Source organism: Galeopterus variegatus, unplaced genomic scaffold (genome assembly GCF_000696425.1).
Source record: "Galeopterus variegatus unplaced genomic scaffold, G_variegatus-3.0.2 Scaffold778, whole genome shotgun sequence".
NCBI lineage: Eukaryota > Metazoa > Chordata > Mammalia > Dermoptera > Cynocephalidae > Galeopterus > Galeopterus variegatus.
This window is the reverse complement of record NW_007726889.1, coordinates 469,709-484,527: the sequence shown is the minus strand read 5'-3', so window position 1 is coordinate 484,527 and position 14,819 is coordinate 469,709. Positions and strand designations below refer to the sequence as shown.

Sequence of the window (14,819 nt, the reverse complement as noted above, 5' to 3'; positions counted from 1 at the left end):
CGTGACACCGAGGGTTGCGATCCCGTTACCGGTCAGTAAAAAAGACAAAAAGAAAAAAAAAAAAAAGACTGTATAAAAATCATTACCAAGAACAATGTCATGAACATTTCCCCATGTATTTTCTTCTAGGAGTTTTACAGTTTCAGATCTTATGTTTAAGTCTTTAATCCATTTTGAGATGATGTTTGTGTAGTGTCAGATAAGGGTTCAATTTCATTTATTTGTATGTGGATACCCAGTTTTCTCAACACCATTTGTTGAAGAGACTTTTTTTCCCCACTGTGTATTCTTGGCATCCCTGTTGAAGATCAGCTGACTATATGTGCGTGGATTTATTTCTGGGCTATTTTATTCCATTGGTCTATATGTCTATCTTTATGCTACTACCATACTGTTTGAACCACTGTAGCTTTGTAACATATTTTGAAATCAGAAATTGTGATGTCTCTAGTTTTGTTCTTTCTCAAGATTGTTTTGGTTATTCAGGAGTCTCTTGTGGTTCCATGTGAATTTTAGAATTGTTTTTTCTACTGCTGTAGATCTCTTTGGGTAGTATGGACATTTAATTTCTACTGTGGAGTTTTCTTTATTTTGCTCATTTGAAAGACCTCTACATAGAATAAGTAAGCTGCTGATGTTGTCCCAGCTTATTCTTTGCTTATTAATATTGTTTACAATGTTTCTGACAAGAGAAGCTTAAAACTTTTGTTGTCATAATTATTATCTTCTATCATATCAATGTTCCTGGAAAGGCCTTTTCTACTTGTCTATATTTTTAGTGCTTTTAATATTTTAATTTTTGTATCTAAAAGTAATCCATCTGGAATATGCTTATATTTAGTTTGTGAAGAGATCTGGCTCCTGCTAAAAAGGTAGCCATTGTCCCAAGATTTACTAAATGATCATCACCCTCCTCCACCCAATAATTTGAATTTATCACATATCTAAATAACATCTGCTTTTTAAGTATAGAAGGAGAGTTAGGTCATCATAAAGCAACGATGAAGGATAGCCTCATCTCTACTGTCACCAGAGGAAACCCAGACAGCATCAGCATCACCTCATCAGAGCAGGCTTTCAACTCTGAACCATTTTCCAACACTTGGAACAAAGGAGATACAGAAAGCCTCCCTATCCCCCTGTGCCATCTTTACTAATGGGGATAGGAAGAGCAGTGCATTTTGTTTTCCAGGGCAGACACCATGGCACCTGAGACTGATGATCTTGTGTAAAACAATCAGGGAGCTGGATAAATACAACTCTGAGACCGCTGGTATCCCAAACAGCTTTTGTGTGTGCTAGGACCAAGGTAATAATAGCATGCTGTGCTATGTGTGACCTCTTCCTCATAAACAGTAAGCCAAGTTTTATTTAGAGTCAATGCCGACTAGAATCTTGTAGCATCACAACCTTTAAATAAATTACAACAGCTAGACCCTATGAGGATGATTCTTCACTTTAAGTGGTCTTTCCGGCTTGTTTTAAGGATTTAAAATAATTCAACTTCCTGGAAAAGGACTCTAAGCCACTAGAATATAAGTACAATGGAAAGGATTATCATCATCACCATCCTTAGCAGCAGAAGTTGCTATTACTTGAAGACCTTTATTTTTTTTTACAACAATTTTATAATGTTGAAATTATTCCCATACTGAGCATTATTCCCCAAATACTCCTATATTCCCAAATGAGAAATATGAGACTTGGAGAGGCTTAGCAATAGCCCAAGGTCAGGACACAAATAGAAAGCAGCAAAAGCAAGATTTAAACCAGCATCCAGTGTCTCAAAAGTTCACTCTCTTCCTGTTCTTCTCCACTGTCCTATAAGATAATGGAATTTCTTTAAAATAATTGATCAAGATTAAACTAAAATAATGGTGTAACATTTCCAACTACTACGTTATTCAAAAAATTGAAAAAATAATACCCCATGTTACCAGGGTACGGTGGAGCCAGAATCTTTTATGTTGTCAATCATGGTAAAAACTGATAAGCTTTTGGAAAACAGTTTGGTTATTTGAGTGAATGACTACAAATATAAATTTGTTCTGATTTACTTATACTACTTTTAAGAATCTATCACAAAAAAATTCCCCAAACTTTAATTGTAAAGACATTCATCATAGAATCAGTTATGAACGTGACACAGAAGTACCCCAAATATTCAAGAGGATTAGTTAAATGTCACTGCATGTGCAAATGTGACAGTGATTAAGTAACAAAACAGGATATAGTTAACTGAATTTTATTTAAAATCACAAATTAAAAAAACTAAAAGATGGTTTCTAAACCTCTACGTGCTGAGCTTTTTGGAATTTGGCAAACTACTATAATTAAAAGTAAGTGATTATTTTACTAAAACTAAAGAATATGAATCTGATCAATTGTAATCTTCACTGTTTGTTGATTTAAAAGAATAAAAAGAACTCAAAGTCATAGTACAATGATTTAAAATTTAATACTCAGAGAAACACGTTTGTATGTAGAGGCAATGTCTTCTGTAACATCTAAAATATGACTATTTGCCAGCAGAATATAAAGAAAGTCAAAGTGATTTGCAGTCATAGAATATCACTGTGGGGAGAAACCTTAGAGATCAACTCTTCCAATTGCACAAAAAATAAAACTAAAGACGTTCAATGATCTACCCAAACTCATTGGTTGTCTGGATACCATTTCTTTTTTTTTTATTTTTAATTTTTTTTTCCTTTTTGTCTTTTTTCATGACTGGTAACGGGATCGCAACCCTCAGTGTTGCACCCGCACCACGCTCAACCAGTGAGCGGACGGTCTCTATATGGGATCCAAACCCTCGGCAGGAGCACCGCTGCACTCCCAAGCGCCGCACTCTACCGAGTGCGCCACCGGGCTGGCCCGTGGATACCATTTCTTAGCACCAAAGATTAGTGTCAAAGCCAACACACAGCAACTCTTTCTCGTTAAGCTCATCATGATACCAGATTAGTCTTAAGTCATGATAATAACTAACCATTAAATAGAAGAACCTAGAAAAGTCATGCTTATGATTAAGGGAAAATACATGGACATACCATACAAACTGTATTAAACTGCAATGTTGACCCCTTACAATATACCCTTGTCCTCTGCAAATATTAGAGCAGTGATTAAAATTATGTTTAAAATATTAGTGTTTAATTGAAGACAGGTATTATAGAAATCTACCATATACTTCATTTCTATTCCATGTTTAAAGGCTTTGACAAACAAACCTACAAACATGACCCGTACTTTCCTTCTTTTTTTTCGCCCCATCACTTAATCAGGAGTTAATTTGCCATTCTGATAACCCTGCCTGTCAGGGGTCACTGATATGACAACGGTCAATGACATGCTTTGGAAATAAAGCAAGATGTCAGTCCAGCAACCTAACAAGGGAAAATGCCTAATACCATAGCTTTTCTCTATATTAGAGAAAGGAGACAGATATTGAGGATTATTATTTACTATGCCTGTCAAAAAATAATACCTTATCATAGTTCGCACAATATCATAGACTTGAGACATAAATTAAGACTGTCTTTCTAAATTCCATATTTAGTTTAGATTAAAATAGGCTTATTAGATTTAACCAGCCACTTTACTATGATCAATGACAGTTTCCAAAGCAGAGAAAAGTCACACGTAAGAAACAGTACTTAAAAGAAGTGTTTAAAACTTGTATTTTAAAAGCTACAAAACACTGTTGAAAGAAGTTAAATAAGACCTAACTGAATGGGAAGACATCCTATATTCATGGATTGGAGTTCTTAATATTGTTAAGATGGCGATACTCCACAAATTTATCTACAGATTCAATGCAATCTCTACCAGAATCTCAGCTGACTTTACAGAAGTTGACAAGTTGATTCTAAAACTCTTATGGAAATTCAAGGGACATGTAGCTTTCCTTCCTAGAACTTATTCCAGTTGTGATTCCTGTTTATTTATGTAATTCTTTGACTATCCTGTATGCTCCCTGAAGACAAGGCCCTTGCTCATTTTTGACTCACAACTGCATGAACGCCTGACACTGTCACAATGCACTAAACTGTAGTCGATGTGCTGTAATGTGTTCTTCTCACTTGCTGTTCTCATCTGCAATGGACCTAGAAGCCACATACCTATCTTATCATCTGTATATAAAATAAGAGAATGTAGGTAGTGTATGGGAGAGGTGATCAGTTACATATAAAGTACAGGAAATGCAGTGAATACATTTTGTGAAATCTTCTATGGCTTCTCGAGAGAGAGAGTTTTTGATTCTCTGTTGGGCTCAAATGGTTGAGGCTGCAGTCTGTCTTAGAGATAAGAGCATGTCCGATTGAAGTGTAAAAAAGAACAGAAAAATGTAGGCTGTTGAAGTGTTAAAAATGTTAAAGCCAGACCTTGAGATAGCCTCATCTCTACTGTCACCAGAGGAAACCCAGACAGCGATTGAAGTGTAAAAAAAGAACAGAAAAATGTAGGCTGTTGAAGTGTTAAAAATGTTAAAGCCAGACCTTGAGACTATGTAGCAATTAAAGACTATCCAATTTAAAAACAGCATTTATCTTGAGAAAAGTATATTTTCCATTTAGTTTAAACCACATTAACAAAATCATTTTTTAAAAAGCTACAATTATTCGTTACTAATAAAATGTCCTTTTACGCATCAGATGCCTTGCTATGTCATAAGCAGTTATGTTTACACCTCAAACCTGAAATTTTATTTATATGCATACCAGTGAAAAACTGCTGTAAATAAATTTAAATACTTTTCATAATACTTTACAAAAAGAAAGATTCTTTTTTCCCCAACCATATTTAAAGTGGTCACTTACCCACATTAAAAGCTGTAAATAGATTTTTTCTTGAAGGACCTAAAATAGAAAAGAAATAGATGTAAAATACACATTTTATTTAAAATATCAAATAAAACCAAACTATTTTGTAAATAAGAGTTATTTTCAAAAACAATACATTAAACTGTACATTTTGGGTTCCAGGTGGGAAATACCATTGAAATGTAATCTTATCAAGTGTATTTTAAGTATGAGATGATATTCCAAATAACACCAAAATGACAGTGTGATATGAATTCATCATCACACAATTAAATATGATCAATTTTAATAGGACAAGCTTCAGTATTTTTTTCTTAGTCAAGAACAGTTGAAGTTCAAATTTTAACAGTACAAAATGTACACATTTACTAGGAACATAACGCTATTCCACTGCTAACAGAGGAAAGGGGCCAGACTTTATGAAAGACAGCCACTAGTGTGTGCTTTCTGAAGCTCCCAATTTCTATTCAGCTGTAAAGAAAAATATATGCACTTAAGCTATTCCTCTAAACTGATACAATATAAAATCCGACCAGGAATGATACTAGGTACAGAGCTCTAAGTCATTGGAAGAAAACTACAAGTGCCTCTACTTGACCTGAAATAGTCACTTGTCGAGCATAATCATCTGCAGATTACTAGTTAGAGCAGCTGCCATATTCCATCTGCGGAATTTTACAGAGATGATAATCTCTTAAAATATGTGGCCATTATAAATGGAAAGCATTGATTCCCACTCAAATAAAGCCTTTGTGACACCAAAACTTAGAAATTCAATAGCGAGGCACTTTAGAATACTGAAGCTCCCTGTTCTACAAAGTTATCAGCGGAATCTCTAAGTTCTCATTCTCCGAAAATTTGACAAGTTTATTTCCAGTTACTGCTGTGTGGATTATGGGGCTTTGTCCTCATCAATAAAAACCACAGTTTCACATCCTGATGTCATCCATTTCTTGCCTGAGAAATTTAAGACCCTGTACAAATGAGAACCTGCTGGCACACTGAATAATTTCCCAAATATTTATATCTATTTTCAATTCAGCAGAAAGAAAAAAGAGTTGATAAACATGCACTAGGTAATTAACCTCAAGTTACCACAAGATCCTTTCACACACACACACACACACACACACACACACACACACACACACACACACACACACAGAGGAGTATGCAAAGCAATAGACATAGTGCTGTGAAGGAGCAGCTACTTTTTAGAAAGTTACTTGGTGATGCACACTAATAATTTCAAAGACGTTCCTACAGTTTAACCCAACAATTCCTCTTTCAGGGATATGCCATGGACATAATTAGAATCTGAAACAGTAAACCATGATTCACAAAGATGCTCATCTCAATATTATGCACAATAAAACTCAAAAATTGTCCCATATAAACAAAACTGAACAAAAATAGAACTGGAAAACAGTAGACTACTGCATAGCCATTTAAAGTGAGGGAGCTCTCATGATACGCTATTAAGTTATTAAGAACCAAGATACAGAAGAGTGTATACACTATGATCCCAGTTTTGTTGAAACAAAAACAAAGCCATGTTACCTGCAAAGGAGAGAGAAAAAAACAAAACCCCCAAACTGGAAGGACATGCCATAGTAATTGTGGCTGATGGAATTAAGAAAGACTCTATATATTTCTGTGTTTTCCAAACTCTGTAACATAAATATTGGTCCCATAGGTCAGGTTTCTCATTCACAATCATTCTTTCAGTTACGCAGTCTTTTAATTCACTAAGCAAAGAAAACGTCTGATGTGCTTCGGACTGACTGTGATAAAGTTGCTGAAAACACTGCGTGTTAGGTATACACCACGTATTTTGCAAATATGAAAGTTACTCTTAATAGCCACAGCAAATATAACGTGATAGAAAGAAGGATTACAGAGAAAGAGGAGAAAAAACAGAAAAAAGAACATGGTCTTAGAACAAAGACACGAAGGCACGAGAAAAAAAAAAAAAGAAAGAAAGAAAGAAACATCTATTCCGATGGGAAGAAAATTGTGCTTTTCTCTTCCTTTCTGTCTCACTACTCTAGAGCACTGTCTTAGAATAATTTAACTCTAGGAGTACTGTCTAAGTCCACCTTATACCTTCGTTCCGCCTGCTGATTTACACGTAACCAGTTTTAACTATAGAATCCACCAACTCTCAGAACAAGAAAAACTCACTCAGTGTAAAAATGTGTATCTCCTCACTCAACAGACTTTTTATAAACAATTAAATATACCATAAAGCTAATCATCAAAGTTGAACTCCCTACAAGCCAAGGGTCATAAATGTCTTGACCTCCCTCTTCTGTCCACAGTGAGGACCATACCTTTTGGAGGAGTTTTTAGCAAGTGTACATGAGCTCTGGGTACCAAAGGCTTCAAATGTAAGGATCCTGAGGAACTGCTTTGAAATGCTGGTTTTGGAGGTTTCTCCTCATACTTGATGGCAGCAGCGTGGCCAGCTGTAGCAAAGGAGAAAGCACACTGCAGTTTACAGGTAAATACAGTTTTAACCTTCCACATTTATTCCTTCCTCCTTGGATCAATAATGTCCACTAAGCACCTATAAGGAAGCCAGTCATTACAGTGTGCTGGGAACACAAAGGCTGACAATAGTAATTCTGTCCGCTCAGGGATGCCACATAAATGCTACAACCAGAGTGACCGTACATCCTGGTTGGCCTGGCACAGTCCAAGCTCATGCATCTTGTGCAGTTCAGTTTTCATTCTAGATAAAAGTAGGGAGAGAAATTATAAGTCCTCCTATGCTATGTAACAAGTATGCTCAAGGTGCAGCTAGGAAGATGAGCCCCAGCAGGACCAGGCAGAGAACAGGCACCAGCTACATTAATGATGCAAGAATGATAACGTACCAAAGTACTAACAGGTGTATCGGGGAGAACAGGCAGCGCACACTGCCTGTCTCCTCGTCCTCACCTATAGCAGACATCACTAGTCAAACACAAACTTGCCCTCTGAACCTGGAGGCAGCCCAAGAAACCCTCCGCACTGGATGTACTGCAGGTGATCCTTATCAACTGACTGGTCTTGGTCTTGGCAGGTGAAAACAACAGTCACTCGCCATTCCTGCCCTGAGAAAAAAACCTGAGGGTAAATAAGGCTCCTTCCCCTCTCTATCAGCTTAATCCAACAACTCAAACCACCCTCCTTCCACATTATTAGGCACATCTCTGTACAGCCAAGGAAATAAAGAGGTCAGAGACGTGTTGCTGCAAGGATTTTGAAGATGATCTAGTGCTCCCCTCTCGCTCATCAGATGAGGACACTGAGGTTAAGAGAAGAAAAAGATGTCCAACTTCTTGTGAGTTAAGAGAAAAACGAGGATGAGTCGGAGCTGAGTGCCTTTTCTACGTATTGCACCACCTCAGCCAGGGCTGGCCCCAAGCATGAAGGAAGATTCATGCTCCGTTCCTTTATTTAGCCTGCTTCTGCTGTCCTATTTCCAAGACAGTGCAAATAGCTTTGATTTGCAACTCTTACATTTCCTCTCACCATCTGTCTCTCAAAAATAAACATGTGTTTGTGGCCAAAGTAGAAGGGGAAGGAAGTCTTTGGACTTCATTTTCCTGCTAATGTGGCAAAATTAGTCTCCCGAGGCCTCCTTCTAAACTGTACAATGATCTTCAAACCTTCAACTCTATTCAAGACCTACAATATATCGTTTATTTTTATGCAATTACTTTGGTGATCTTAAAAACTGGATGTCAGATATTTGTGTCTGAAAGAGCTTATAATGCTTAACCTCTATAAATGAGCATATTTGGTATAGAAACTACTATACAATGTTTCATGCTAATATTCAAAAGGATATCAATATCATAACTTTAATATTTTCTATGCTTAAAAGAACACACACAAAGAGCTTGCTAAAACTCCCAAATAAGAAAAATTTATTAGGGCCAGCCCATGGCTCACTTGGGAGAGTGCGGTGCTGATAACACCAAGGCCACGGGTTCGGATCCCTATATAGGGAAGACTGGTTAGTTAGCTCACTTCGGAGAGCATGGTGCTGACAACATCAAGTCAAGGGTTAAGATCCCCTTACCAGTAATCCTTAAAAAAAAAAAAAAAAAAAAAAAAAGAAAAATTTATTTTCTTATCTATCTTGATCATTTTAAAACTTGAGAATGTTATTACTATAAAATTCCAAAGTACTGAGCAGATGCTAATTTTACAACAGCATTATGCTATCTCAAATATTTTAAATAATGCCACTAACAATATCACAGCACAAAGAAACAGACAAAGCAAGAAAACAACATTCTTTAAAAGGGCTCAAATACTTAAGCCAATATGAATCAAAGCACTGATCAAAAGATTATTTCCTAACATGACTCTTCATTATTTCAGCTCAAAATGATTTTTTCATGTTTTGAGGTAGTCTTTTAAAAAGTACATGTTTAATACTTTTGGTTATAACTGAGGAAAATAATCACAGATGTGATGTTTCAATTTTAATTCTAGGAAAGTATTTTTCATTGCTTGCACAACTATAAGCTACATACACAAAAACAACTAATTATTTAATCAGAAATTAAACCAAATAGTCTTTGATAATAGAATAATTTCATGTGCCAAGAACCTTGACAATGCTGTTGAATTATATTTAGTAAGAGTCCCCAAACACATAAAATACATGATACAATTGGTTCTATACAGGAGCATTCACATCTTAAATATACATAAACACTGTATGCCCAAGAAATAAGACAATTAACATAAATTACAAGTTACAAAAATAGCAATCAAGAGATCCTAAATAAATTTATTGAATAAAAATTTAAGCATGCTTACAAAGAAAAAAAAAATCAAACCAGAAATTGGCGACCTACTTCTTTTCCCAGTAAACGTGGCTAACAAAGGAATTATACAAAGGCTGTAGGATCCCACGACCAGCAGTGTCAACAAGGTAGCATCATAGTGCCTCTCTGAACCAGCCGGCGGGGTGAGTGTAGAATTGATAAAGATTTTTGAAGAAATATCAGTTTCTGTACAACTGCGAAATCCTCCTGGTACAGTCATTTAAAAGGATCAAATCAAGCTTAAGCAGGAAAAACTGCAGCCATGTTCACTCCCATATCCCTCATGCTTGTGAATTAGAATGCAGGGGGGAAAAAAATCTGTAAGCTCCAAGGCACTACACAAAACAGATTAAACCAGCTAGCAAATCAAACTAAGAAAGAGACTCATTGATTTGAATGCTTAATCTGCAACAGGGACACATCGCCACTAGACAGGCTCTGTGGGTGTATCGTAAACCCCTTTGTGAAAAGACAAAAAGGAACGGACAAAAGCATTTTACAACCTCCTTAGGAGTGTCAGACACGGTCCTGAAACGGTGGCCAAGTCAACATGGCTGTCTGATGAAAAATGCTGGGTGACAGACAGCATTACAGAATGTACCTGCTCAAAGTGTCACCAATTCCATTGCTACAACAGTCCTTACAGAGCATGTTGGCGATTCTGTTTTGACGGTTTGTTTTTAAAATTCGCCTTGCAAGACAGAGAAAGCTGCAAGTGAAATGACGTGAAAATAACACACGTGTGATTTGCCCTTTCGATTTAATATAGATTATCTGCTGCATGCAAACCCTTCTGATTTTATGCCACATCTTCAAAATTCAGCCAATAAGCAGATCATAATCCTGTTTAATTTTAAGCAGCTATTTACTATCACACAAGGGGACTTCAAAAAGTTCATGGAAAGATTCATGTTGTCTTTCAATTCTATTTCTCCATGAACTTTCTGAAATATGAGACCAGCTATTGCTGCCAAGTGACCTATTGGAAAATGTGCTCATTAATTCAGTCATTAATTCAATGCCTTACCCTCCACAAACACTCTCTCAATTCTGTCACATACTTGCTGTGTGACTTTGGGCCAGTGACAATCTCTCTGAGCCACAACTACCTCTATATGAAATTGGAGTAACAAATTACTTGAGGGGAAAAAAAATAAATGCAGGGTAACTCTGTAATACTGCTCCATACCCAGAAGGGTTCAGTTCCCATCACCTCACCAAAAAGAAGCAATTGATCTGTCCTTAAACTGGAGAGATCGAGTCACGCACCTCCCTGGACCTTGTATCTTGTCTTATCTGCTATTCTAGTCATCTGTGTCCACATCTTCTTTCTCCTCCACTACTTGTTAGAGTAAGGACTTTTATATCCTGTGTCCCTCACTGCACCTGTCATGGTGCCTGTGCACAGCAGACACTCCAGAATTGTTTCAATTCATTCATTCATGAATTAGTTTGAGGACATTTAAAAAGGAAATGAGAAAAGTACTAAGTCCAAATACGTCTTTTGAATGAAAGAGGTAGCTCAATTAACTCGCCTATTTTATACATACAGAACAGAATTCACATCAACTGAAAGCCTTGAAAATACTCTCCTGAGTTAATCTAGAATAAGTCTTAAAGTTATAATATTATTAGTCATCTTACAATGAATCTAGTATGCAAAGTAAAAGATTACAAAACATGTATCTTGTAGATATTGTTTTTTTACAAGATATTGTTTTTACAAAGTAAATGAAACTGAAGTAATCTTTTTTCTGATTTTCTGTTGGTTTCCAAGAGCCCCTGCATTGCCATTCTTTCCTTAAACAAATCCCCCAAACATCATCACTCCAAATGATGCACTTTAGAATCCTTCATGCAAAAATACACCAGGTGACTTCAACACATAATTATTTCAGTGCTTTGTGGCACATTCACAAAAGATGAACATTTTTCAAAGATTTTGTTTTTCCTGCCAAGCGTTCAGAGCAATTCCAAGGACGCAGCATGCATATTTTTCCCGAAATCACAGAAACAAAAATTCTACTAATAATTTGTAGAGCATTCATTTTTCTTATAAATACTGTTTCAACAACCACCAAAGTGTGACATAAGACTGACTTACAATTATTGCTGAAAGTGCTCAGATCGCTGGGGGTGCTGGTGGTCGAGGGGGTGCTTCCTGTCCTCCGCAGCACAGAACTTTTCAAAGATGCTTTGGATTTAGGAAGTGGTCGAGGCAAATTCACCCAATACGGCGGTGTAGTTTTCAATGATGCAGGTTTTCCTTGGGGTTAAAAAAAAAAAGTTTTGACTACTATTCATTTTGAGAGTCAGAGCTTTAAGCTTGTGAACCTAAACGTGCACTAACAACTGAGTCAAAACAGAAGACTAATATTCAGAATCATGAAACTTCAGATGAAAGATGAGAGCTTCAGACTTGTTTATCTTTGAAAATTTAGACCAGAGGAGAAATGAGGAGGCAATTAAGCCTGCAATCCTATAACCTCAAATAAGTAACTTGCACATCTTCTCTGCCGTAGAAGATAGATCAGAAGAATCACAAGGGATGAGAGCTTTTGGCAAAGTTGAAATCAAGGAATAAACAAATTGATATGATCTCCCATACTGTTGACAGAAAAACCAAACAAATTAGTCCACGCACACACTAGGCTACCATGCAAAAAAAAGTGAAAATTTTAAAACCACCAAAACAGGCAGAAAAATTCAATCTTTTGAGAAAAATTTCATTTGAAAAATGTCTAATGCTTACCACAAGGTGGTGCTATATTATTAAAACTCTTTTATTATCTCTTCATCTTTACCTCCCACAGTTAATTTGCCAAACTTAAAGTCTTCATTCAGATTTTTAACTCTTTCTTGCTGCAAGTGTTTCCACTATTCGATTGACTATGTATGCTTCTACCCTGTAACATCTTTGAAACCACAGTCCTGATGCTCACACCTGCTACCTAAAGAGGAGCATTTACAAAGATCAATCCTTTGCTCACAACCCTTCCTATTCACTCCCTCCAAGAATCTATTTTGTTTGCTTTACTCTAACCATTACCCTGTATGGATGAATTCCCAAGCTCACCTGCAGCCCTATCCTCCTTCTGAATCCCAATGCCACATNTGGATCCTCTGCTGCAGCAGCCAGGGCTTGAAATGCCCTGCAACAAAGGTGCCAAGCCCCAAAGGTAATCTCGCCTAAATAATAAAAATCATCTTTCATATTACATGTAAAAGTTCCCCCTCCAACAAACCAGGCTGAATTTTTTTATTGTTTGCTTATAAATAATCCTCAACACCCAATTCTAAGCATCTGATTCCATTCTACTACTCAACACTTAAAATCACAAGTTTCTTTACTACCAATTTTGATCCTTTTCCTCACCTCATACTTCTTGTAAAGGGTAAGATGCCTATCTTGTTTATAAACATGCTATAAGTGTGAAGACAGAAATTTTTCACTAGGTTAAACTACCCCAATTCCTACAGTGGTGTTTATAGATGTCACATTCAAACCTTGTAAAGACATGCTGTTATTCTCCCTTGATCTACGTCCAGTCCCTGTACAATGGGCCATCTGTTTGTTCTTCTGCCCAGATAACACTTCTGCTATTAGGTCAAATCAACACAGAGCCTTCCCTCCTGCTGACAAGCTTCTGTCAATTTCTGGTCCTTCTTTCCAATTTTCGTCCTCTCCAGAACCTAGAGACTTGGTTTTTCTAAAGTTGACAGGAAGCTAATAAAAAGACTACTACTATACTTTTTAAAGGATAGATGAGGAATAGCTTCACAATCTTAAAATGACAGAACCAAAATTTCATACAGCACATTTTTCATATTTTCGTAGAAGGTGGATATTGAATTTCAGTTAGTATTTCAGCCTTTGCTGAATCAAATGTAATAAAGGAAGCAAATGATGTTATTTCACAATCTTAACTGTGTATTAATAACAATCTGGATTTTAGTCTTACTTTTCTTGAGGCAACTTTTTTTTTATTATATTCAGCAGCAAATAAGTCACTTATTTATTGCAAAAATTAAATTGAGTTCAATTTACAGACCTAATACAAAATCATATATTCTAAATTCATGCTTTTCTAAGCTTTAGACAGTTTTCAAAGAATTCAGTAAAAAGATTTCTCACTAAAGCAAAGGACCCATTTCTTATGAGGCACGATACTCCTGTGCCTGGGCTCTCTGTCACATGCACAACAGCTGGTGTTGTCCTGGAAATAAACTGTCTCACTGCTACTCTTCAGGCTCAGTACAACACTAGATCCAGCACCAGATCCATCCATCATCAACTTTGTAACACGCAAGAATCAAAAATCCATCTTTCAAGGATAAAATGTCTGATTTGACAAACACACATATATTTATATTTTATACATAATTAAATATATGAAAAATATAAGCTGTATATTCATACACTCTATGCTCAAATATTACACATGCTTGCCACCTTAGTACTGCTGGGCACAAACTGTGCTGAGATGAACAGACTCTTATGACCACGACAACTCAATGACAGCTGGTGTATAGAGTCAATATGTGAAATTCCACATGTGCTGACCTAGGTCTCAACCAGCTCCAATATACAGTTAAAAATTGCCCCTGTTATATTGTAATCCTTGGTCCTGTCAATTATGCCAGAATAAGAGTCTCTCTGCAATCCTTATTTTCATTGCCCCATGGCCAAAATGTGACTCGAGTGGAATAAAAGAGAGAGATGACTGAGCCTAAAAAGAAAATGAAGGGATATTCCCAGAAAACTAAGCAGAAATGATTTTCCTACTAGAAAAGGGCTTTGCATTGTTCCAGACTTTAATTTGCAAACTAACATTTCCTACTACATTCTAGCATCTAGTTAAAATCAGTTTTTGTTTTGCTTATTAAATTATGTATATACAAACAGAGCCAACATTCTGTTCACTTCTTGAATTTTTTGTGAATCGGTTTAACACGCCACACTCCACACTGCACCAGATCATCTGTCCACCTGGCTTAAAATCAAACCACTACTGAAGTCTAAGCTTTCAAATTTCAAAAGCAAAATCACTCAATTTCGTAATAACAAGAATGTCTCACAGACACCTAGAGAAACATTAAAAGAATGAGAACAAAATTAATAGTGGTCTGGAAAATATTTCCTTATGGACTAGTCCATTCAGGAGTG

General features: G+C 36.4%; 1 protein-coding gene across 1 annotated transcript in view; it reads right to left on the bottom strand.

Annotated features, from left to right (window-relative positions):
- MTUS1 (microtubule associated tumor suppressor 1) overlaps positions 1 to 14,819 on the bottom strand; it is a 90,195-nt gene that overhangs the window by 39,519 nt on the left and 35,857 nt on the right. Inside the window, exons 4-5 of the mRNA XM_008572383.1 lie at positions 7,157 to 7,291; positions 4,821 to 4,859 (exon numbers count right to left, since the gene is read on the bottom strand). Of these exons, the coding sequence (XP_008570605.1) occupies positions 4,821 to 4,859; positions 7,157 to 7,291 (174 nt within the window). The remainder of the gene's footprint in view (positions 1 to 4,820; positions 4,860 to 7,156; positions 7,292 to 14,819) is intronic.